General features: G+C 38.3%; 1 protein-coding gene across 2 annotated transcripts in view; it reads left to right on the top strand.

The window, feature by feature from the left end:
- Positions 1–27816, top strand: part of LOC115214060 (transmembrane channel-like protein 7) — a 146418-nt gene that overhangs the window by 2827 nt on the left and 115775 nt on the right. For both annotated transcript variants that reach the window (XR_005000075.1, XM_036504834.1), the window contains exon 2: positions 14100–14231. Coding sequence is in view for 1 of the 2 variants with exons in the window: in XM_036504834.1 (XP_036360727.1) it covers positions 14100–14231 (132 nt within the window). In the remaining variant the exon portion in view is untranslated. The remainder of the gene's footprint in view (positions 1–14099; positions 14232–27816) is intronic.

Raw genomic sequence — 27816 nt, 5'->3', positions numbered from 1 at the left:
AATAAGCATCTAACGAGGTGTCATTCCTCACTATTTCAGCCATGCGAAATTAATACAAGTCCTGACTAATTAACCACACATAATTATTTGTCTCTAACGTTAGCCGAAGTGGAACACTGCTGAAACAATTATAACGTATATTAAAGTTATGTTGCACTGATATCTTTATAGTCTTCTTACACTTCTGTTTTACAAGCTAACTCATTCTATCAGTGGTGTGTATCAGGATTTCTTACACTATAGACGATATTTTATTGAACCACAACATTCAGTATGAGATGTTAAGAAGCTGGGAACAAACTGTTTTTATTCCACATAACGACTAACTGATTAAAGCAGGGTATTGTAATCACTCGTCTTTGTTTGCCCAGAGTTTTTAGTTAGCTTGTTCATAGAGACAAGAAACTTTAGATTAGAGCTGACAGAAGAAACACGTCTTTTGGTTCATAAATGGATCCTGTGGTTAATGTGGGAGTCAGTCACTTAAAAGACCTGTTTTGACTGAAGTTTATGGGGATGAATTGTCTTGAATATGAATATTATAAATATTGACATCATACACGCGCTTAACACACACACACACACTTATACACACACACACACACACACATACACACACACACATACACACACACACGCGTGCACGCACTCGTGCGCATATGAATAAACAGAAGCGCACACATATGCATGATGAGTAAAATATTTCGCAAACTTAGAGAGAGAGAGAGAGAGAGAGAGAGAGAGAGAGAGAGAGAGAATGAAACGGATGATGTTTTGATATGCTATTGCTATTGTATAGCTCTAGATTATCTCAAGCTCCTATTGAATAGACATATGGTACCTAGACGTTTGACTTGATGACCATCAGGTCTATGGCTTTTAATAAGCCATGGTTTCTGTCCTAGCTGAAGATCACACTACACGTTACGAAATGCAGTGAAACGAACGAGAAGCGTGCCATATTATACATTATCGAAACTAGTTCTGTATATTTGTAAATTCTGATAGGATCAAAGAGAAAGCGAAGCAAAGGGATAACTTGATCTGAGGTGTGGAGATGGAGTTACTACTCCGCTGAAGTTATTGTTGGCGTGGGGATAGTGAAGCTATTGGTCTTTCTATCTTAGTACGTATGTGTTGGAGATGAATGGGAAAGACAATGGTTATAAAATGATGCCGTGGAAGAGATCTATTTCTGAGAGTTTGAGGGGTGGTTATAGGAGCGGACCCGAAAGTAGGGGCGAGAGGCAAGTTCCCCACCTCCACCACCACCAAGGAAAGAAGTGCGCCCTTCCAAATAATGTTACTATGCCATTTTCTCCTTTTCTCCTGGAATTGTATTCCCTTCGGACTTAGTGCCCTCCCGTCGAGAAATTACTGGGACCGCACCTGGGTTATTCATGTAATGGCATGGACTTTGTGGGTTGAAATTCACAGCTGTGTCGCGGTTATGCTCATGCGGACATTGATTTTTAGCAGTTTTGTTTCGTTGCGTATATAGAATGGGGGTGTTTTGCGGCCAAACTGTGACGGCACGTAGCAGCTTGTGCTGCGTACTTTGTCGTTTATTCGATTTGTTATAAGAAATTACGACTAACACAGTTCATTGTAGATTTAACGTATACTACAGTTTTTGTCTTTGATATGATACCTGCGATTGATCTAAATATTTTGTACTTTCTTTGCTCTGTCTTCTTAATGCTTGTAAATATTTGTAGGTGTCGTGCTATGTAACTTGAAAAACTTTTGCCAACCGGCGCTATCGGGTGAAGTAGTACTGTCACGTGGTGTGTCTTTGTTTTGCAGTGCTGCGATGGCTGAAACGAAGGAACAGCGTGCTTCCGTAAAATGTTGTTTCCTACTAGGGAAAACGGCGGCGGAAACGGTTGTCATGCTTCAAACAGCTTACAAGGACGCTGCCATGAGCGAAACCTAAGTTTACGAGTGATTTTCACGCTTTAGGAATGGTTGTTTGTCATTTGAAAACCAACCTTGTACAGAACGACCGTCGACCTCCCGAACGAATGAAAACATCATGAAAATTCATGAACTGATCTTGGAGGACCATCGCCGAATAATTGACGAACTTGTTGATTTGACTGGTGTGTCCTGGAGCCCCTGCTAACGAATTTTGAACGAGAAATTTGTGCCTTGCTTGCTCACGGAATATCAAAAGCAGTCACGACTGAATGCGTATCGTGAACTGAAAGAACACTTGGAAGTTGATTCAGACCTTCTTTCGAAGCTCATCACTGGTGACGAAAGCCGGTACTACGGAATTTGCAGATGTGGAAGAGGTGAAGATCAGAGACATTAAAAGGCATCACTTCGCAATAGTTCCACCACTGCTTCGAATAGTGGAAAATGTGCCTGGACCGAGGCATTGATTCAAATGGTGAATACTTTGAAGGCGATAAAAGCGTAAAATGTAAGACTAAGCGAATGAAATAATATGGCCAAATTCCGGTTTCTTTTGGGTATCCCCTCGTACAGCACATCTCCATCATATGTTTTGTACATATACAGTACATTTTTTTCTACGTGCTGTGGCTGGAGGAAAAGGCAACACAATGAGTGCTTGTGAAAGCCCTCTTAGACCAGTGAGATTGATGCCATTAAAATACCTCCGCCAGTCAACATCTGCAGGGAAGACATGATCAGTAAGGTGAATCTAGATGGAAGATAATCTGAGGAGGAAAATCTGGGGAAAGTGACTTTTGTGTGGTCTGGGTGGAACATGGACACAAAAAGGATGATGAGAAGAGGAGAGGTGAGTGGAATGGGAATATCTGTGTATAGGTGGTATGAGCTCAGACAGATCAAAAGGGCAGTGGCCATAATAATAGAGGTAGAAAGATAGCTAGCATGTGTCTACTTCATTTCAATAAGTCAGGTGGTCCTTTCCTGGATGCAGTCTAGGATGTCTGTCGATGCAGCAGCAGCAGCACTGTCCCATATGTACCATGGTAGACCTCACCTGGGCTTAGGAATTTGTAATTGTTGAGAAATGAAGTATCATAGCATTGAAGAGAATAGCCCGTCGCTGGGATGCAATCGTAGCTATGTTGAAGATATGCTTTCTTCAGATAGTTCCTCGATGATAATGGTTCCTCACTATGACAAGAAGTCTTGTATGCATGAGCGCGGGAGAGTATGGGTGCATGGATGGATGGATGGATGGTTGTACTAACCTGGGAATGCACCGACCAATCAATGACATCATTGGCCACTACTTAAAGCAGTGATAAAATATTTCTTACTGTAGTAGTAGTAGTAGTAGTAGTAGTAGTAGTAGTAGTAGTAGTAGTGGTGGTGGTGGTGGTGGTGGTGGTGGTGGTGGTGGTAGTGGTAGTAGTAGTAGTAGTAGTAGTAGTAGTAGTAGTAGTATGAACTTTCAGTATGAGGAAGAACAACCACAGTACTTGAAATTGTTGAGTAGAGACTTAAGTACTGCCAAGTGGAGGAGATAGAGAGAACCGAAGAACGAAAAAAGGAAACAAAACGAGAAAAAAAAGAAAGAAAGTAAGATATATATGTTGACGTTAATTTTTGCTTAATTGCATTTCGCACCAATGTGATACCAGCCATTTTATGTGTGCACACACACACGCATCTATGTATGTATGTATATATATATATATATATATATATATATATATCAATAAATGGTGGGGTTGTGTTGACCGCACGTGGAGAAATGATAAGTAAGGAAAAATTATTTTAAAAATGCAGAATGCTCAAATGAAAGAAAATTTTAATAAAATGAGAAATTGATAAAATATATAAATATATATTTATTCAACCGGTTTTCGTCATTGTATGACTTGTCAAGAATATTTATGTTTTAAGAAGTTTTTTTAAAAATTAGAAAGGGGAAAAAAAGAAAATTGCATTGTTTTTTGTAAAAGAATAATGATAAAAATGTACAAAAATTAAAAAATAAGTTCTCCGATACATTGTGAGTTCGTTGTGTATCTTGAGTTTACGAAAAAATTACCTTGAGGTGTTAAGATCCAAAGGGATTAAGAGCATGTGTTGTGTTGTGTTGTTAAATTCAGCATGTTTGCAGGACAGGAAGTAGTAGTAATTGTGGTCCTGGTTCTTCAGTTCCTGTGTTGTGAGTAAGGGGAGACAACTCTTTTGAGTTCTTCAATAAAACCCAAATTATAAAACTATCATTTTAGCTTCATTTGCATTATCTTTTTTATATAATTGCTTGTTAACTTAACTTTCAGATTTTAACACTTTATTTATATTATTTCTAATAATATAAATCTGCATAGACAATTGCATTTCAAATTGTCATATCATTTATAATAAAAATGATAGTAATAACAACAATAGTAAAAATGATATTTAAAGAATAAAAGTTTTAGCTTGAAGTGATGAATGCATGGTATCTTTATATATTTGTGTTAGTCCATCCATGAAGAGTGAGGTAGAGAAAGGAAGTTTGATCAACGAGGAGTTTGCATATTAAGTTGTGTTTGGAATTTTTCAATAAAGAGATTCTCCTTGTTAATTCTCTCCTGTGTGGTGATCCCGTCTTTACATTGGTAGAAGGGGAATATATAGAATTTGGGGTTTAAGTCTTTAGCACATGAGTCTAAGTGGTCACTCAGTGGAATTTGTCGGTATTCCGGGAGATTTATTTGTTCTTTATGCACCGTTACTCGTTTACGTAACGGGAGACTCGTTTGTCCAACATAATTATGTTGGCAACCAGCGCATGTGAGAACGTAGATAAGGTTCTCGGAGGAACAGGAGAAGTTAGTCTTGATTTTAAACTTCGTACCTTGTTTGAAGGTAAATTCAGAGCCTTCAAGTAGAAAGGGGCAGGTACCACAGTTTGAGCTTGCACATTTTTTTACTGTTGGGGGTGGATGTGGTGTGAAGTTTGGCATTTGTCAAGAGTTTTTTTAAAGATTTGTGTTGCCTTTTGCATTTGAGGATTTTGTGTGTATTTATAATGTTTTTCATTTTTGGGTCTGTTGACAGTAGACTGAGGTTTTGTATGATTGTCGTGTATGCTTCGATATTTTTGGGGTTGTGGGTGGAAATGTATGGAAGTATTTTGAGGTTGTGTGTGGTGTTAGGTTGGGTGGTTTTCAGTGTAGTGTTGTCTAGTTCTTTGGCGCGTTTTATTCCATACTCTATAAGGGTGGAGGGATATTGACGTTGTAATAGTGTTTTTTTGAGGTCTTGAAGGCGTATTTCTCGTGTTTTTGGATCCGAGACAATGGTGCATACCCTTTTAGCTAAATTGAAAGGGATATTTGTCTTGGTGTGTTTTGGGTGGCATGAACTAAAGAGGAGGTATTGTTGTGAGTCTGTAGGTTTGTGGTAGATGTCTGTTATGATTTGGTTCTTAGGTGTTTTTATAATTAGGAGATCAAGGAATGGGAGATGATGTTTGCTTAATTCCATAGTGAATTGGATGTTGGGATGTATGTTGTTTAGTATGGTTTTGAATTCCAGGAGTTTTTCATAAGGTTCTTTCTATATGATATATATATATATATATATATATATATATATATATATATATATATGAAGGCGCATGGCTCAGTGGTTAGAGCGTCGAGCTTACGATCGAGAGGTTGTGAGCTCGAATCCCGGACCGGGCTGCGTGTTGTGTTCTCGAGCAAGGCACTTTATTTCACGTTGCTCCAGTTCACTCAGCGACGTCACAGGTGCCAAGCTGTATCGACCTTTGTCTTTCCCTTGGATAACACTGGTGGCGTGGAGAGGGGAGGCCGGTATGCATGGGCGACTGCTGGCCTTCCATAAACATCCTTGCCCGGACTTGTGTCTAGGAGGGTAACTTTCTAGGTGCAATCCCATGGTCATTCATGACCGAAGGGGGTCTTTACCCTTTATACATATATATATATATATATATATATATACATACATGCATACATACATACATACATACATACATGTGATGCAGATACTGATGAATTCCAGCATATAGATAATGAAAGGATAATATCTATTTGATGTTTACGTTTTTTCGGGAAAATTCACCTTGTACGTTTATAAAATCTTTTCATTATATGGGATTGGTAAATTGTCGCCATTTTACGCACATGTGCATTGTTTGTTTTTTGATTTTGTCGACTACACAGTATAGTAGGGTCAGTTGGGCACTACAGGCGGTGCTCCAGCATGACCGCAGTTAAATGATTGAAACAAGTAAAAGAATTTAAAAAATATCTGTTAAAATGATACGTCAGTGTTATTTTCATTCTTGCGTAATTTAGACGACAGTTTATTCACCGCACCATGTACATACGTACATATATATATATGTATGTATGTATGTATGTATGTATGTATGTATGTATGTTGAGAAAGGAGATGGAGAAAGAGAGAGAAGTAAACAATTGATCAAACGAAACCTCAGATCAGATGTACTAACTCATGCGAAGGTTTGGCTCTTGACTTTTCGCATGCACTGTTAACAGTTGGCTAGTTGGTTCGTTGATCTGTTGATTTGTTTGTCGGTTAGTATAACATCCTGCTGATAAGATAAATATTTTTGTCTGTGAATTGGTACAAAACTACTTGACAAATTCCTTCCGTTTCTACCGTCTCATCTATTTATTTCCCTCCATCCTCTCTTCTCCCACCACCTTTTCCTCTTCTTCCTTCCCCTCACACTTTTGTTAATCACTATGAAACTCACAGCGCTATGAGTCAATTCATGCCTAGATCATTAATGTAGACAGTTCTCTATGTTCAATTAGTAGTAACATGTTTAACGCAGGAAGCATCAACCATCTAATTTGAAAAACTTATGTAGTGAAGCATATTAGCCCAATGGCGAAGGCGGCGAGCAGGCAGAACCGTTAGTACGCCGGCCAAAATGCTTTCGTCTGTCTGTACGTTCTGAGTTCAAATTCCGCTGAGGTCAACTTTTCCTTTCATTCTTTCGGGAGCAGTAAAATGAGTACCAGTTGAACACTGGAGTCGTTGTAATTGATTTATCACCTCCCCCAGATTTGCTGACCTTGTGCCGAAATTTGAAACCAATATTAGCTCAATGACTATTTTTATAAACATTCAGGATATGTTTTGGTCTTATTACACCTCCACAGTAAACCATACTCTTTATTTTACTTACAAAAGTAGATAGAAGAGACTGAAAGCACACAGCACAACATGACATAAATCAGAACTAAAATGATTTGAAATTTATTTCAGTTCTTCTGATATATGACATGGAATGCATAAAAGAGATAAACGCAAATATGCTAATTAAGCTATGTACCATTGCGCTAGCCTAATTAATGACTGGTTAATATAGCAGTTAACTTATGCTGTTCATTAGGAAAGAAAGCTGAGTGCATTTTCTGAAGACCATGTCAACAAACGGTGAAACGGTCCGTAAGGAGTCTCCCCACTTCCGCACTCATTTTCATACAGCATTAGCTTAGAACGAATGTATTTACATATATACATACACAATAAGGCTGTCTGTCATCTAAATTTATTTCACTCTAAGAATAGTTAACAGTTATGACAACGCACTAGATCTGACTGTAGGCAAACACTATCCACTACAGAAAATCAAACTAGGACCGAAAACACACACACACGCGCACGCGCATACATACATGCATGCATACATATGCGACTGTGTGGCAAGAAATTTGGTTCTCAACCTCATGGTCCAGAGTTCAGTCCTACTGCGTAGCCCCTCGGGCAAGTGTCTTCTATTATAGCTTCGAGCCGACCAAATCCTTGAGAGTGGATTTAATAGGCGGGAACTGAGGGTAGCCTGTTGTGTATATATATATATTAGGGTTATGACTTTTTCACAACCTAATAACCCTATTCGATGAATAAATTCATGAAAGTCAGGAAACTAACATTTATTTTGCTTTATTTGAAAGAAAAAAACGTCATCACTAACTTAAGAAATCGATCGCCACTTTTGACCCAAATCATTCAAAATTCTAGAGGGGTTCATAACGCCTGCTTAAGTTTTTACCAAACTTGGTATGCCGACTCAATGCAATGCAGAAAAAGTATATCTGAAATTTCAGCTTTCTAGTTGGGGTAGTTTCGGAGCTATGGGTTTTTCAAACTATAGTCACTAAATGGCACTAGATTCACACTTCAGTATTTCCGCTGCCTAAATCCTTATAAACGTAATAGAGATGTGGAATAAAAGTGTATTTACACATTTTAAAGATTACTGATTTGAAATTGCTCTATACAAAGGTTCAAAACTTGGCTATTTTAAAACAGAGGCCATCACAAGCATTCGATAACATACAAAATTAAAAACAATACATATTTTTAACTTTGTAGGTTTAATTCCAATTTTAAATAGCTGTATTAAAAAAGGCTGCTGAATGTTAGAACATTTTTAAACATAACAAAGAATTAATATGTTTTGTTAGATAAAACAAATTGAAGCTGAAGTTTCTCCTTCTCTTTACAAACATCATAAAGATCTTGAAGGCACTTGATTGCACGTTCTGCACTCTGATTTGTTCTGCGAATTTACAGTTTTGATGGTTCTCGACCTCAAAAGTTTTTTTACAAAGTTCAATGCTTTTTCATAAAGTTACAGGCTGCCACATAACTTCTGATAATCATGTGCATTGAACATTTGGTCAATAAACCAAAAATCTGCCCAGCTGTAAGAGATAAATCGACAAACATTGAGAAGCAAAACTTTTTTCTCTGGTAGAAGAATAAATGCCAAAAGAGAAGTTCATCTTGCATTGCTTAAGTTGGGTATTTTATGAAATTTTACAGTAGGAAATTTGCCGGTTTCTTCAAAGAAATGAAAAGCTCTGGTCAAATGAAATAGCCTGGAGTTTCTCGTAATTACTTAAAATCTCTGAGATGAATATATATTCAATATTAGGAGATGACTTTTTTTTCTCCAAGTTCGTTATCCATTACAACACGAAGAACTCCATCACGGATATGATGCTGACAACCAATAAATTGCAGTTCTTTGAAACCCTTTCTGAGCAAACAGTCTTTGCAACTGCTTGACAATGCCATTTCTTTTCCTAGTGTTCACACTCGTTATATCAGCAACAATCATCTTTACACAGCGCCATAAACTGTATTCATCTAAAAAGCTGTTATTCCTTTAACAACAGTATCGGCTTTTCCCTTTGGTAATTGGAGTGCTTGTAACTTACTTCTCACTGTTCATTCTTTAAACTTAGAATATGGTATTCTTGGTCATCAATACGTTTACCATCAAAATGCAATCACCAGATTTCTAAATGTAGTATTTTCGTCATTTTCTTTTTTAGTTTAACAACTTCTTTGATAGTCAATCTGTAAATACCAGATTGGGAAGGAGTCATGACATGATTCCATCTTGAGATAAATGGGTTGATAACTTGGTTGCAGTTCCAGCTGTGCTATACTTCATCCTTGTTTCTGTGGATTCTTCATCTGATTTTTAGGACTCTTGATATTCATTTTCAGTCTCTGCTTCAGACGTAGATGATGACACTAAAGATGCTCTGGCTGAAGTTGGCATTAAGGACACTTTTCTTCCTTTGGATGATTGGATAGTTTGGGAATTGCACGAGATTTTTTTGTTTCTTTGAGTGACACAAGCACTTCTCTTATGAGACATTATTTTAGATACTCTGGTTGGATAAGCCTACTATTCTGAAAAGAATAGTGTTCCCCCCTACTGGACGGGACGCCAGTCCATCGCAGCGTTACTCAAGAAACAGGAAGAGAGAGTGAGAGAAAGTTGGGGTGAAAGAGTACAACAGGGGTCGCCACCACCACCCTGCCAGAGCCGCGTAGAGCTTTAGGTGTTTTCGCTCAATAAACACATACGACGCCCGGACTGGGAATCGAAACCGCGATCCTCCGACCGCAAGTCCGCTGTCCTAACCACTGGGCCATTGTGCTTTCACACACACACACATATATATATATTCCAGTAAAAGCTACTTCGAATGCAGATTTTGTAGGGAGGAATGCACATACCACAGAATCCAGAAAACCTTATGAGTCTATGGCACGGAAGGAGCTCTGATCTAGTGATCGTGGTTTCAATTCCTGGTCGGCGTGATGTGTTGTGTTCTTGAGCAAAACGCTTCACCTCGCGTTGCTCTGCCATCACTTCAAACACCTAACACGTGATACACAGTGCTACTGTTCAAACAACGGCAATTTGATGGAGAGAGAGAGGGAGAGAGCGAGATCTAATGTGCAACACGAACATTATAAACAAATCATTTGTGCAGGTCGAGTTCATGCATACATACATACATACATACATACATAAATACATACATACATACATACATACATAATACATACATACATACAAATTATTTAAAAGGTTCAGTCTCCTGGAGACCTGAAACTGAGTGCGCGGGAGTGGTATTGTCATCAGCGTACTGCAACTCACGCACCCTAACCAAGGTGGAAAGTTGACGGACTGAAGCAGGTGGTGTTGAAATGTCCTCTGTTCATTTAGCAGTGAATGTCTACATCAGGAGCTTGATCAGAGATCTCATGGCTCACGGCACCAAGGTTTAAGGAAAACAGAGTGGGAGCGAGGATGCACCCTTGCTTCAGGCCAGTCGTAAATAGTATTCCGTGCTGTCGTCTTTTCCACACTCCTCTGCGACTGTGAGACATGGGTGTTGTATCGACGAGACCTGGAGAAAATCGAACGTTTCCAACAGCACAAACCTCGCGCAATCATGGGAATTCAATGGAAGGGCTTCACTACCAATGAAGAGGTTCTGCACCATGCTAGACTGCCTAACATTAAAGATACCGCAAGGATAATCGCAAGGACCGCCAAAAGTGGCAGCATGTCATCGTCTAGGGAACAGACCTGTTGGGAAATAACAGATGCCAAAGGGCAGATATTAGACGTCGAAGACACAAAGAGCACCTCACAGCTTTTCACCTCCCACCAACTCTCCCTACGATATGTACCACCCTTGGTCTGAACAGCCACTTCAGCTACCGGCAACCTTCGCGCCTATCAAGATGAAGAGTCTTAGTCACTAGCTACAGATCTACCACACGGATAAGGGTTAAAGCTTACGATATACGTACATATATAGAAGCTGTGCGAAGTTTCAAAGCGACGAAAATATTTTGACACAAATTAAATTTATATGTTGAAGTAAATCTATGGAGTTTTTTGTGTGTGCTTCCACTCTGCAGTTTTATATATATATATATATATATATATATATATATATATATATATATATATATATATATATATATATATATATATATATACATATGTATGTATGTATGTATGTATGTATGTATGTATGTATGTATGTATGTATGTATGTATATGTATATATGTATATGTATATGTATATATATCTATATATATATATACATATATATATATATATATATATATATATACATACATATACGTATATATATGTGTATATATATATATATATATATTTGTATATATGTATGTGTGCGCGTGTGTGAGTGTCTATCGTGTGCGCGCGCACACATACTCACATATGTGTTTGTTGTGTGTCTACGTATAAGAGCATGCAACTCTCCTCATCCTGGCATATCACCTCAAGTTTCGTCATTTTCTGCTATTGTCTGTTCTTTCTAACAGGAAATATTATAGACTTTCTGTCTGCAACAATTTTACTTTTCTGGTTTGGTAGTAATAACAATGATAATGGTGTTGATGGTGACGGTAGCCGTATTGGTGCCTGATTGTGGTGATAGTGGTTGTGTCGGGGTAAGGGGTTATTAAGAAAAGTACACTCAAGTGGTATTTTTGCTGTAGTAGAACTGACTATAGTGGCAGTCATGCTGGTGGTGTTGTTGTTATTGGTGGGTTCAGTAGTGATGAAAATAGATGGTCGTCGAGTCGTTATGATTATGGACCTTAAAGGCGGCAAGCTGGTAGAATCATTTGCACGCCGGGCAAAATACTTAGTGGCATTTCGTCCGTCTTCATGTTCTGAGTTCAAATTCCGCCGAGGTCGACTTTACCTTTCATCCTTTCGGATGAGTGCTGGGGTTGATGTAATAGACTTACCTCGTCCCACAAAGTTGCTGGGCTTATGCCAAAATTCGAAACCATGATTATGAACCTTATAGTGGTGTTGTATGACAGAGAAGATTGTAATATTCGTACTGTGATAAAGATTATTGGTTTTGTTTTGGAATTGCTGTAGTAGTGTTGTGATACTACTATTGTTGGAAGTGTAGATGCTATAATTCTGTACGAAAGCAAAGGTGACCGAAATTGATTTCTTTCAAACTTTGCATGCTAAATGGTCGGATATAATAACAACATTGTTATTATATCCGACTGTATATCATTGCTTTGTCACATTATTGCTTTGTTTATAATAACAGACAAATGGATGAATAGTGTCTTGTGCATGGTTCTCCTTCACTTAAAGATTATTTTCTTGAAGTACAAAATTTAGATAGTTCCTTTGCAATAAATCTTGTACTTTAAGTGCTTTCAACTTTTGTCAGAAAATTTCAACAAAATCATCTGTTGATTTTGTTATATTTTCTAGGATTGTCCAGTCGGTTGTTAGCCATTGCTTTTACTGTACTTCATCAATCATGTTCACATTAAACATTTCATATCAGAATTTTTCAAGCTCTTCTAGAAAAGAATTACAATTTAAACAGTTGTCCATATAGTAGTCGTTTGTTGTTGAGTTGCAAGTAATTGATTCCAAACATTGTTTATAATCAATCAAGTGAAACTTCATATCCTTGGTTAAATCAGCTAGTTTCATGCCATAATGCATTAGTTTGACATTCTGATGAATGGTGCATACACATACATTGTGTACCAGTACTACCTTCAAATATGCATTCTTTTGGCCTTAGTTCGGCAAATTTTGAGAAACTAATTTCGATTTCAAGATGTTTTATTTAAACAATAGGAAGGCTTCCTTTAGGTTACAAATTATGAGGTACTTTCGCTCATGGACTCTTTTGCCATCTTTTTTACTGATTTGTAATCCTTTTTCCTGGAATAACTCTGCTTACTTCATTTTTACATAGAAAAAAATGTCCTTTTTCTACGGCTAGGACGTAATAAAATCCCTTGGTCATTGACCTACATTTTAGCTTGTCTAGCCATGTCATCAGGTACATTGAATTCCTTTGGTATTTTTCTCAGAGACCAGCTTTTTGGCAGAATTATTAAAATTTGCAGTTTTTCTGATCTTTCTTCTGTTCTTGTGAATTTTTCTGTTAACTGTTTGATTATTTCACTTTCAAGATGATGATTCACCGATTTACCGTCAAGGTGAAATTATTTGCATTTTTTGAGCAAAAGCATTTTTGATTTTTTTTCTTTATCAGCATACATTTTTTTTTCTTTTTCAGCATACATGATGGTAGAATCTTTTTTTTTGTTTGTTTGTTTTTTTAATTTTTTTTTATTGGAGATTCTCCAATTTCAGATAGAGCGTTGTTGAGGATCTCTAATTCTGCATTTTCTTCAAGGAAGACATCTGTTGATGATGCAGTCACTTCAGTGGTAGTTGATATATCATCTCTCGTACCTTTTGATGATGGTCCAATTTGAAATGTGGGCAAAGGTTTCCTGCAAGAGTCACATATTTTTTGCCCAGGAATTAGGCTTGCTTTAGGATATTTTGTTGTATGTATGTATGTATGTATGTATGTATGTATGTATGTATGTATGTATGTATGTATGTATGTATGTATGTACACATATTTGTGTGTGCGTGTGTGCATGCATGTAGGTGAAAGCCGTCTCAGTAAATATTTTACTTTTGATAAATATTCTCCCTAGATTCAATTTTATGTCAAAGTAACGAATAATTCAGCTAAATGCCTGTATCAGCTGCTTCTAGTTCTCAAATTAAACAAACCTAATAAAAAGAAAACTTTCTAGTTAGATTGATGAGATAACTAAGTGTTACACAGAGAATAAAAATTCCCGTTATAGGTCTCATCGAGGTCAAGAGGGCCTTTTCCTGTGCACTTATAGTAGTAAACTGTAGATTCTTCTTCTACAGAGTGGCTAGAAAGTTTTATAACCTGTTGGTGAACAATTCTAATGCATCGAATCCCTTTTCACTTCACAGAACTATCTCGACTACCAATCGTGATATGTCAAGTCGCAGACGATATAACAAATATGATGCCTCTGAGTTCGGTTACCAATGGCTAAATCTGGACACTTTGAGCGAGATAATTCCACTGAGAGAACGAATGCTGTGAGTATAAATTTATAAATATATTTATTTTAATTGAATATATATTTGTCTGTGTGTGTGTGTGTGATTTTGCATGTGTGTGTATGTGTCTATAATCTAATACTGAAGCTGCTGCTGCTGCTACTACTACTATTACTACTACTACTACTACTACTACTGCTGCTGCTGCTGCTGCTGCTACTGCTACTACTACTACAGCTACTACTACTATTGTCAGATAAATTGTCTTCTCAAAGAGACAATAAGAAATATCTTATCAGTGCTTTAAGTAGTGGCCAATAATGGCCAATAGTATTCGGTGCCATTATTATTATTATTATCATTATTATTATTATTATTATTATTAGTATTATTATTTTTATTATTTTTATTCAGTGAGAGTGCAGTGCATACCATCAAAGTGACACTGGGGTGAAATATACGAAGCCCATTATACTCATCATGACTACCCGTCTGATAAGGGTACACCAGGCACATGCATCACAACCATAAGTGCATGACATGATGATCTTATATCAATTAATTAGAATTTTCTTCGGGTCGAGTAAACCATCCCGCTCAAAAGGTCCCTAAATGAGAACCTTGTTTAAGGATGTTGAACAAAACACCCATGTTTCCAGGGGTGAATTATCCAAGTCCCAAAGAACTCCTCTCAACACATGGCTCTGATGCTCCCCAACTACTTCTGCTCTTGATCAGAGATGCACATATCATCAGCCACTAAGGGACATGCTTAACTGATTATGGTCAAACAACTGACAAGCAAATCTGTGGTATTGAGCAGAATATTTTCTGTAGCCCATCTTTTATACCAAGACAAAAGAAGGTACATGATAACACTTTCAATCAGTTAATTCGAGAAGCCATGAAATCCACTGCCTAATATTGCACCAGGGCATTTGTTGTTATTGTTGTTGTTGTTAAGGTGGAGAGCTGGTAGAATCGGCCACCAACAACGGCCACCAGAACTCCAGCGACAGCAGCAGCAGTACCATCACCATCAGCAGATTTAGGCATAGCACCACAAACACCAACAACCATACCGACATCGAGTTCACCCAAACACTTCTCAGCGCCTGAAGATGTTCCACTTCCCGATGCACAGCTGGTGAAAATCGCAGCTGGAGAGACGGACCGCGATGAAACTAACAGTTAAAAATAAAAAGCAAAAAAAAAAAAAAACCTAAAAGAGACAGAAGGAAAAATAAACATATGGACAAACAACAAAAATAGTCCTCATCCGCACAAAAAGTGGACAGGAAAAAAATCAAAACAACAAAAACCAACACGCCTAAAAACAAACACTGCATCGACACCACCACCTCTAACAACCTAAAACACAAGCCATTCCACACACGCAACAACAACAATCACAACCACCACAACCACAATAACAACAAACACAAAATAAAGTCAGTATCATTACGAACTACATTGTAATAAATTCAAACAACGATGAATTAATGAAATATATGATAACACGCGCAAACATTACAGCAAAAGGTTTTGTCACACCCACATTCTCCCTACCTGCACACATACAAATCATTGAAGCAACACAAAACATATACACACACTTAAAAAGCCATTTTCCACAGGAAATTGGAGATTTTCGCCCAGAATATCACCATTCTTAGTGATTTGCTGCTGGAAACACTCCAAGCCAACGGAAGGGACGGGCAGTCCACCCCCTCCAAACAAAACAAAGTAAGTTTTCCCTTTCTTTTCTTCTCTTTTTCCGACAACATGGTCGTGTACAAAATCGGCAGCGTGAATGTACGTGGCCTGGGGTCGCCTTTAGAAGCGGGGGTCACTTGCTCAACGACCTCAGGGAAAGGGACTGAAAACAAACACTTTTCTCTTTGGTCAATCGCTGAAAATGAAAATAAGGATAGAGAGAGAAGTGTTTTCTTCTAGTCAGTTTGTTTAAAGGTGGATGAAAATTGCGAGAATGGTACGAGTGAACGGGCCTGCCCTGAGCATACGCCTGTAGTTGGAAAGAGGAAAGAAAGCGGAAACAATAAAAGGCACCTGCCTCAAAAGTCAGGGCGCTCATGGTTTTTATGGGGTTTTTCTATGAGCAGCCCTCGAAGTCTCCTTCCTATTGAGGATTACACATTGTTGATCTCACTTTTTTAATTATCTTAACCTTGTTTACACGTAAAACCCTCACAATTACACACACGCACACACGTACACGTACATTATTTAATTGTTTTGTCTTGTACTGTCCATAATGTTTTAATTCAAGTAAACCCTTGTTGTTAATAAAGAAATCATTTATTATTTCTGAAAATGAAAATAAGGATAGAGAGAGAAGTGTTTTCTTCTAGTCAGTTTCTAGTCAAGTGACCCCCGCTTCTAAGGCGACCCCAGGCCACGTACATTCACGCTGCCGATTTTGTACACGACCATGTTGTCGGAAAAAGAGAAGAAAAGAAAGGGAAAACTTACTTTGTTTTGTTTGGAGGGGGTGGACTGCCCGTCCCTTCCGTTGGCTTGGAGTGTTTCCAGCAGCAAATCACTAAGAATGGTGATATTCTGGGCGAAAATCTCCAATTTCCTGTGGAAAATGGCTTTTTAAGTGTGTGTATATGTTTTGTGTTGCTTCAATGATTTGTATGTGTGCATGTAGGGAGAATGTGGGTGTGACAAAACCTTTTGCTGTAATGTTTGCGCGTGTTATCATATATTTCATTAATTCATCGTTGTTTGAATTATTATTATTATTATTATTAATTATTATTATTATTATTATTATTATTATTATTATTATTATTATTATATTATTATTATTATTATTATTATTATTCAGTAGTTTTATTTTTATAGCGTGCTTTCACTTCACTACCGAGCGCAGCTCTGTGTGCCTTGGGTATGTGCTGTGATTTGTTGTGATGCTCTGATGGTTACTGTATTGAAAGTGTTCTGCGTTGGATGTGTGCAATGCCTAGTAGTGCAATTTTCTGTATGTTATATGTGTTTGTAAGTCCTGGTGTTTTTGTTATGTATTTGTCTGAATATTTTTTTATCATGCCTAATGCACCTACTATGATAGGAATTGTTTCTATTTTTAGATTCCACATTCTAGTTACCTCTATTTCCAGGTCTTTATATTTTGAAAGTTTCTCCATTTCTTTTAGAGACACGTTGTCATCTGCTGGTATTGATACATCAATTAGAAAGTATTTTTATTTATTTATTATTATTGTTATTATTATTATTGTTGTTGTTGTTGTTGTTGTTGTTGTTGTTGAAGATGTCGCACAGTGTCCAATACTGTTGCAGATTGAACATCTTTTGTGTACCGGGGATTTGTTCTGTCAGTCAAATCAATTACAATAATCGGAAATAAAAAAAAATGACATGACAGTGTGGCTCCACTGGGAGATTTGCGGAAATTATGACCTAGAAAGATGAAATATGTGACATGACCAAATCCCGGAAGGAGTTACTGAAAATGATGATCGCAAAATCCTGTGGGACGCAGTGACTCAGTGGGAGCATCAGATCAGACATGGGAAACCTGATATTGTTGTGGTGAAAAAAAAGAAAACAACTAGCATAATAATCGACATAGCATGTCCCAGGGACAACGGGATCAAAGAGAAATACGAAAAAGCGAACAATTATAATGGGAAATTCGTAGGTTGAGGTCAATGAAGAGAGTGGATGTAATACCAGTAGTAATTGACGGACTAGAAAGTAACAGCACTCACCTACCAACGTTCCTCAAAAGGATTGGTGCAAATGTACAGATAGAACACATACAGAAATTAGGATTGCTTGGAACTTGAAAAGTTCTTCGCAGGGTTCTTGAAGCATGATCAGTAAACTCTGTACTAGCGCATATTCGATCAACTATCCACTAGCGTAAATTCGATCAACTGTCCACTTCTGCAAATTCGATTAAGTTTCCAGTTGTGCAAATTCGATCATCCGCTAGCGAAAATTGGATCAGCTGTCCACTAGCGAAAATTCGATCAACTATCCACATGTGAAAATTCTATCAACTGTCCATCTTGTGCAAAATCGATCAACTGTCCTCTGACGCAAAATCAATCTACAGTCCACTAGCTCACATTCGATCTATTGACCACTAGTGCAAATTCGATCAAATATCCACTAGCGTAAATTCGATCAACTGTCCACAAGCCCACATTCGATTAAGTTTGCAATTGTGCAAATTCGATCAACTGTCAGCTAGTGCAAATTTGATAGTCACCTAGCGTAAATTCGATCAACTGCCTACGAACGCATGTTCTTTCAACTGTACAGCAAAAATTCGATCAAATGTCCACTTGCGAAAATTCGATCAACTGTCGACTTCTGCAAAGTTGATCACTCTCCACGTGTAAAAATTCGATCAACTGTCCACCTGCGGAAATTCGATCAACTGTCCACGTGTGCAAATTCGATCAACTGTCTAGTAGCAAGAATTCGATCAACTGTCCACTTGCGTAAATTCGATCACCTGTCCACTTGTGAACATTCGGTCAACTGTCCACTAACGAAAATTCGACCAACTGTCCACTTGCGAAAATTCGATCAACTGACCGCATGCAAAAATTCGATCAACTGTCCACTTGCGAAAATTCGGTCAACTGTCCACGTGTAAAAATTCGATCAACTGTCCACCTGCGAAAATTTGATCAACTGTCCACTTGTGCAAATTCGATCAACTGTCTACTAGCAAAAATTCGATCAACTGTCCACTTGTGCAAATTCGATCAACTGTCTAATAGCGAAAATTCGATCAACTGTCCACATGTGTAAATTAAATCAAGTGTCCACTAGCCAAAATTCGATCAACTGTCCACTTGTGAAAATTCGATCAACAGTCTACTAGCAGAAATTCGATCAACTGTCCACTTGCGAAAATTCGATCAACTGTACACTTGTAGGAATACGATCAACTGTCCACGAGCGAAAATTTGATCAACTGTCTACTTGCAAAAATTCGATCAACTGTCCAATTGTGCAAATTCGATCAACTGTCCACTTCCGAAAATTCGATCAACTGTCCACTTCCGAAAATTCGATCAACTGTCCACTTCCGAAAATTCGATCAACTGTACACTTGTGCAAATTCGATCAACTGTCCACTTCCAAAAATTACTCAACTGTCCACTAGCAAAAATTCGAACAACTGTCCACTTATGCAAATTCGATCAACTGTCCACTAGCAAAAATTCGATCAACTGTCCACTTGTGCAAATTCGATCAACTGTCTAATAGCGAAAATTCGATCAACTGTCCACATGTGTAAATTGAATCAAGTGTCCACTAGCGAAAATTCGATCAACTGTCCACTTGCGAAAATTCGATCAACTGTCCACTTGCGAAAATTCGATCAAATGTACACTTGTAGGAATTCGATCAACTGTCCACGAGCGAAAATTTGATCAACTGTCTACTTGCGAAAATTCGATCAACTGTCCACTTGTGCAAATTCGATCAACTGTCCACATGCGAAAATTCGATCAACTGTCCACTTGTGCAAATTCGATCAACTGTCCACTTCCGAAAATTCGATCAACTGTCCACTTGTGCAAATTCGATCAACTGTCCACTTCCGAAAATTCGATCAACTGTCCACTTATGCAAATTCGATCAACTGTCCACTAGCAAAAATTCGGTCAACTGTCCACCTGTGCAAATTCGATCAAATGTCAACTAGCAAAAATTCGATCAACTGTCCACTTGCGAAAATTCGATCAACTGTCCACTAGCAAAAATTCGATCAACTGTCCACTTGTCCAAATTCGATCAACTGTCCACTAGCAAAAATTCGATCAACTGTTCACTTGTCCAAATTCGATCAACTGTCCACTAGCAAAAATTCGATCAACTGTCCACTTGCCAGAATTCGATCAACTGTCCACTTGTACAAATTCGATCAACAGTCCACTAGCTAAAATTCGATCAACTGTCCACTTTCAAAAATTCGATCAACTGTCCAAGAACGAAATTACGATCAACTGCCAACGATCGCAAATTCTTTCAACTGTACACAAGTGAAAATTCAATCAACTGTCCACTTGCGAAAATTCGATTAACTGTCCACTTGTGCAAATTCGATCAATTGTACTCTAGCTAAACCTCGATCAACTGTCCCTTTGTGCTAAATTCAATCAACTGTTCACTGGTGCCAATTCGATCATCTGTCTACTTCAGAAAATTGGATCAACTGTCCTCTTGCGAAAATTCGATCAACTGTCCACTTATGCAAATTCGATCAACTGTGTACTAGAAACAATTCAATCAGCTGCGCACTTCGATCAAATGTACACTTGTATAAATTCGATCAACTCTCCACGAGCGAGAATTCGATCAACTGTCCACTTGTGCAAATTCGACCAACAGTCCACTACCAAAAATTCGATCAACTGTCCACTAGCAAAAATTCGATCAATTGTCCAATCCGAAAATTCGATCAACTGTCCCTCTGTGCGAATTTGATCAACTGTCCACTAGCGAACATTCGATCAACTGTTCACTTGCATTCGATCAACTGTCCACTAGCAAAAATTCGATTCTGCAAATTCGATCAACTGTCCACTAGCAAAAATTCGATCAACTGTCCACTTCCGAAAATTCGATCGACTGTCCACTAGCAAAAATTCGATCAACTGTCCAATTCCGAAAATTCGATCAACTCTCCACTTGCAAAAATTCGATCAACTGTCCACTAGCAAAAATTCGATTAACTGTCCACTTGTGCAAATTCGATCAACTGTCCACTAGCAAAAAAAGTTGATCGAGATATCGCTAGAGGACAATTGATCGAATTTGCTAGTGGACAGTTGATCAACTGTTCACTGGTGCCACTTCGATCATCTGTCTACTATTCGATGAATTGTCCAATACAGAAAATTCGATCAACTGTCCACTAGCAAAAATTCGATCAAGTGTCCACTTGTGCAAATTCGATCAAATGTCCACTAGCAAGAATTCGATCAACTGTCCACTTCCGAAAATTTGATCAACTGTCCCCTTGTGCAAATTTGATCAACTGTCCACTTAGAAAAATGGGATCAACTGTCCACTAGCGAACATTCGATCAACTGTTCACTTGCATTCGATCAACTGTCCTATAGCAAAAATTCGATCAACTGTCCAAAAGCAAAAATTCGATCAACCGTCCACTTGCGAAAATTCGATCAACTGTCCACTTGCGAAAATTTGATCAACTGCCCACTTGTGCAAATTCGATCAACTGACCACTAGCAAAAATTCGATCAAGTGTCCACTTGTGCAAATTCGAACAAATGTCCACTAGCAAAAATTCGATCAACTGTCCACTTCCGAAAATTCGATCAACTGTCCAATAGCAAACATTCGATCAACTGTCCACTAGCAAAAATTCGATCAACTGTCCACTTCCGAAAATTCGATCAACTGTCCCCTTGCGCAAATTTGATCAACTGTCCACTTAGTAAAATGGGATCAACTGTCCACTAGCGAACATTCGATCAACTGTTCACTTGCATTCGATCAACTGTCCAATAGCAAAAATTCGATCAACTGTCCAAAAGCAAAAATTCGATCAACCGTCCACTTGCGAAAATTTGATCAACTGTCCATTTGCAAAAATTCGATCAACTGTCCACTAGCAAAAATTCGATTAACTGTCCACTTGTGCAAATTCGATCAACTGTCCACTAGCAAAAAAAGTTGATCGGGATATCGCTAGAGGACAATTGATCGAATTTGCTAGTGGACAGTTGATCAATGTTCACTGGTGCCACTTCGATCATCTGTCTACTATTCGATGAATTGTCCAATACAGAAAATTCGATCAACTGCCCACTTGTGCAAATTCGATCAACTGTCCACTACCAAAAATTCGATCAAGTGTCCACTTGTGCAAATTCGATCAAATGTCCACTAGCAAGAATTCGATCAACTATCCACTTCCGAAAATTCGATCAACTGTCCCCTTGTGCAAATTTGATCAACTGTCCACTTAGAAAAATGGGATCAACTGTCCACTGGCGAACATTCGATCAACTGTTCACTTGCATTCGATCAACTGTCCAATAGCAAAAATTCGATCAACTGTCCAAAAGCAAAAATTCGATCAACCGTCCACTTGCGAAAATTCGATCAACTGTCCACTTGCGAAAATTTGATCAACTGCCCACTTGTGCAAATACGATCAACTGACCACTAGCAAAAATTCGATCAAGTGTCCACTTGTGCAAATTCGAACAAATGTCCACTAGCAAAAATTCGATCAACTGTCCACTTCTGAAAATTCGATCAACTGTCCACTTCCGAAAATTCGATCAACTGTCCACTAGCAAACATTCGATCAACTGTCCAATTCCGAAAATTCGATCAACTGTCCATTAGCAATAATTCGATCAACTGTCCCCTTGTGCAAATTTGATCAACTGTCCACTTAGAAAAATGGGATCAACTGTCCACTAGCGAACATTCGATCAACTGTTCACTTGCATTCCATCAACTGTCCAATAGCAAAAATTCGATTAACTGTCCAAAAGCAAAAATTCGATCAACCGTCCACTTGCGAAAATTCGATCAACTGTCCACTTGCGAAAATTTGATCAACTGCCCACTTGTGCAAATTCGATCAACTGACCACTAGCAAAAATTCGATCAAGTGTCCACTTGTGCAAATTCGATCAAATGTCCACTAGCAAAAATTCGATCAAATGTCCACTAGCAAAAATTCGATCAACTGTCCACTTCCGAAAATTCGATCAACTGTCCACTAGCAAACATTCAATCAACTGTCCAATTCCGAAAATTCGATCAACTGTCCACTAGCAATAATTCGATCAACTGTCCACTTGCGAAAATTCGATCAACTGTCCACTTGTGCAAATTCGATCAACTGTACAAGGGCAAAAATTCGATCAAATCTCCACTTGTGCAAATTCGATCAACTGTCCACTAGCAAAAATTCGATCAACTGTCCACTTCTGCAAATTAAATCAAGTGTCCACTAGCGAAAATTTGATCAACTGTCCACTTGCGAAAATTCGATCAACTGTCCACTTGTGAAAATTCGATCAACAGTCTACTAGCAAAAATTCGATCAACTGTCCACTTCCGAAAATTCGATCAACTGTCCCCTTGTGCAAATTCGATCAACTGACCACTAGCAAAAATTCGATCAACTGTCCACTTAGAAAAATGGGATCAACTGTCCACTAGCGAACATTCGATCAACTGTTCACTTGCATTCAATCAACTGTCCAATAGCAAAAATTCGATCAACTGTCCAAAAGCAAAAATTCGATCAACCGTCCACTTGCGAAAATTCGATCAACTGTCCACTTGCGAAAATTTGATCAACTGCTCACTTGTGCAAATTCGATCAACTGACCACTAGCAAAAATTCGATCAACTGTCCAATTCCGAAAATTCGATCAACTGTCTACTTCCGAAAATTCGAGCAGCTGTTCAATAGCAAAAATTCGATCAACTGTCGAATTCCGAAAATTCGATCAATTGTCCACTTGCGAAAATTCGATGAAATGTCCACTTGTGCAAATTCGATCAACTGTACAAGGGCAAAAATTCGATCAAATGTCCACTTGTGCAAATTAAATCAAGTGTCCACTAGCGAAAATTCGATCAACTGTCCACTTGCGAAAATTCGATCAACTGTCCACTTGTGAAAATTCGATCAACAGTCTACTAGCAAAAATTCGATCAACTGTCCACTTGCGAAAATTCGATCAACTGTACACTTGTAGGAATTCGATCAACTGTCCACGAGCGAAAATTTGATCAATTGTCTACTTGCGAAAATTCGATCAACTGTCCACTTGTGCAAATTCGATCAACTGTCCACTTCCGAAAATTCGATCAACTGTCCACTTGTGCAAATTCGATCAACTGTCCACTTGCAAAAATTACTCAACTGTCCACTAGCAAAAATTCGATCAACTGCCCACTTATGCAAATTCGATCAACCGTCCACTAGCAAAAATTCGGTCAACTGTCCACCTGTGCAAATTCGATCAACTGTCCACCAGCAAAAATTCAATCAACTGTCCACTAGCAAAAATTCGATCAACTGTCCACTTGCAAAAATTCGATCAACTGTCCACTAGCAAAAATTCGATCAACTGTTCACTTGTCCAAATTCGATCAACTGTCCACTAGCAAAAATTCGATCAACTGTCCACTTGCGAGAATTCGATCAACTGTCCACTTGTACAAATTCGATCAACAGTCCACTAGCTAAAATTCGATGAACTGTCCAAGAACGAAATTACGATCAACTGCCAACGATCGCAAATTCTTTCAACTGTACACAAGTGAAAATTCAATCAACTGTCCACTTGCGAAAATTCGATTAACTGTCCACTTGTGCAAATTCGATCAATTGTACTCTAGCCAAACCTCGATCAACTGTCCCTTTGTGCTAAATTCAATCAACTGTTCACTGGTGCCAATTCGATCATCTGTCTACTTCAGAAAATTGGATCAACTGTCCTCTTGCGAAAATTCGATCAACTGTCCATTTATGCAAATTCGATCAACTGTGTACTAGAAACAATTCAATCAACTGTCCACTTGCGAAAATTTGATCAACTGCTCACTTGTGCAAATTCGATCAACTGACCACTAGCAAAAATTCGATCAAGTGTCCACTTGTGCAAATTCGATCAAATGTCTACTAGCAAAAATTGGATCAACTGTCCACTTCCGAAAATTCGATCAACTGTCCACTAGCAAACATTCGATCAACTGTCCAATTCCGAAAATTCGATCAACTGTCTACTTCCGAAAATTCGAGCAGCTGTCCAATAGCAAAAATTCGATCAACTGTCGAATTCCGAAAATTCGATCAATTGTCCACTTGCGAAAATTCGATCAACTGTCCACTTGTGCAAATTCGATCAACTGTACAAGGGCAAAAATTCGATCAAATGTCCACTTGTGCAAATTCGATCAACTGTCCACTAGCAAAAATTCGATCAACTGTCCACTTGTGCAAATTAAATCAAGTGTCCACTAGCGAAAATTCGATCAACTGTCCACTTGCGAAAATTCGATTAACTGTCCACTTGTGAAAATTCGATCAACAGTCTACTAGCAAAAATTCGATCAACTGTCCACTTGCGAAAATTCGATCAACTGTACACTTGTAGGAATTCGATCAACTGTCCACGAGCGAAAATTCGATCAACTGTCCACTTGTGCAAATTCGATCAACTGTCCACTTCCGAAAATTCGATCAACTGTCCACTTGTGCAAATTCGATCAACTGTCCACTTGCAAAAATTACTCAACTGTCCAATAGCAAAAATTCGATCAACTGCCCACTTATGCAAAGTCGATCAACCGTCCACTAGCAAAAATTCGGTCAACTGTCCACCTGTGCAAATTCGATCAACTGTCCACCAGCAAAAATTCAATCAACTGTCCACTAGCAAAAATTCGATCAACTGTCTACTTCCGAAAATTCGAGCAGCTGTCCAATAGCAAAAATTCGATCAACTGTCGAATTCCGAAAATTCGATCAATTGTCCACTTGCGAAAATTCGATCAACTGTCCACTTGTGCAAATTCGATCAACTGTACAAGGGCAAAAATTCGATCAAATGTCCACTTGTGCAAATTCGATCAACTGTCCACTAGCAAAAATTCGATCAACTGTCCACTTGTGCAAATTAAATCAAGTGTCCACTAGCGAAAATTCGATCAACTGTCCACTTGCGAAAATTCGATTAACTGTCCACTTGTGAAAATTCGATCAACAGTCTACTAGCAAAAATTCGATCAACTGTCCACTTGCGAAAATTCGATCAACTGTACACTTGTAGGAATTCGATCAACTGTCCACGAGCGAAAATTCGATCAACTGTCCACTTGTGCAAATTCGATCAACTGTCCACTTCCGAAAATTCGATCAACTGTCCACTTGTGCAAATTCGATCAACTGTCCACTTGCAAAAATTACTCAACTGTCCAATAGCAAAAATTCGATCAACTGCCCACTTATGCAAAGTCGATCAACCGTCCACTAGCAAAAATTCGGTCAACTGTCCACCTGTGCAAATTCGATCAACTGTCCACCAGCAAAAATTCAATCAACTGTCCACTAGCAAAAATTCGATCAACTGTCCACTTGCAAAAATTCGATCAAATGTCAACTAGCAAAAATTCGATCAACTGTCCACTTGCGAAAATTCGATCAACTGTCCACTAGCAAATATTCGATCAACTGTTCACTTGTCCAAATTCGATCAACTGTCCACTAGCAAAAATTCGATCAACTGTCCACTTGCCAGAATTCGATCAACTGTCCACTTGTACAAATTCGATCAACAGTCCACTAGCTAAAATTCGATCAACTGTCCACTTTCAAAAATTCGATCAACTGTCCAAGAACGAAATTACGATCAACTGCCAACGATCGCAAATTCTTTCAACTGTACACAAGTGAAAATTCAATCAACTGTCCACTTGCGAAAATTCGATTAACTGTCCACTTGTGCAAATTCGATCAATTGTACTCTAGCCAAACCTCGATCAACTGTCCCTTTGTGCTAAATTCAATCAACTGTTCACTGGTGCCAATTCGATCATCTGTCTACTTCAGAAAATTGGATCAACTGTCCTCTTGCGAAAATTCGATCAACTGTCCATTTATGCAAATTCGATCAACTGTGTACTAGAAACAATTCAATCAGCTGTGCACTTGGGAAATTTCGATCAAATGTACACTTGTATAAATTCGATCAACTCTCCACGAGCGAGAATTCGATCAACTGTCCACTTGTGCAAATTCGACCAACAGTCCACTACCAAAAATTCGATCAACTGTCCACTAGCAAAAATTCGATCAATTGTCCAATCCGAAAATTCGATCAACTGTCACCTTGTGCGAATTTGATCAACTGTCCACTTAGAAAAATGGGATCAACTCTCCACTAGCGAACATTCGATCAACTGTCCACTTGCGAGAATACGATCAACTGTCCAATAGCAAAAATTCGATCAACCGTCCACTTGCGAATATTCGATCAACTGTCGACTTGCGAAAATTCGATCAACTGTCCACTTGTGCAAATTCGATCAACTGTCCACTAGCAAAAATTCGATCAACTGTCCACTTCCGAAAATTCGATCAACTGTCCACTTGTGCAAATTCGATCAACTGTTCACTTGCAACAATTCGATCAACTGTCCACTTGCGAACATTCCATCAACTGTCCACTTGCGAATATTCGATTAACTGTCCACTTGTGCAACTTTGATGGCATGCACTGCTCTCTGACTCAATAATAATAATAACAACAACAACAACAATAATAATAATAATAATAATAATAATAATAATAATAATAATTAGAAGAAGAAGATGATGAAGAAGAAGAACAACAACAACAAGAAGAACAAGAAGAAGAAGAAGAACAAGAACAAGAACAAGAAGAACAAGCGAGAACAACAACGACAACAATATTTTCTTTATTGGCCACAAGGGTCGAATACAATGCAAAAGGAGACAATACAAAACAAGGGTTAAGTGGGACTTAGCACAAAAATACGTGTATACAATAAAAATAATAACAACAAAATTTAAACAATTACGTAA

This window comes from Octopus sinensis, linkage group LG7 (genome assembly GCF_006345805.1).
Source record: "Octopus sinensis linkage group LG7, ASM634580v1, whole genome shotgun sequence".
In the NCBI taxonomy this organism is placed as follows: domain Eukaryota; kingdom Metazoa; phylum Mollusca; class Cephalopoda; order Octopoda; family Octopodidae; genus Octopus; species Octopus sinensis.
Note: the sequence above shows the minus strand (reverse complement) of the source record. Positions and strands in the feature narration are given on the sequence as shown.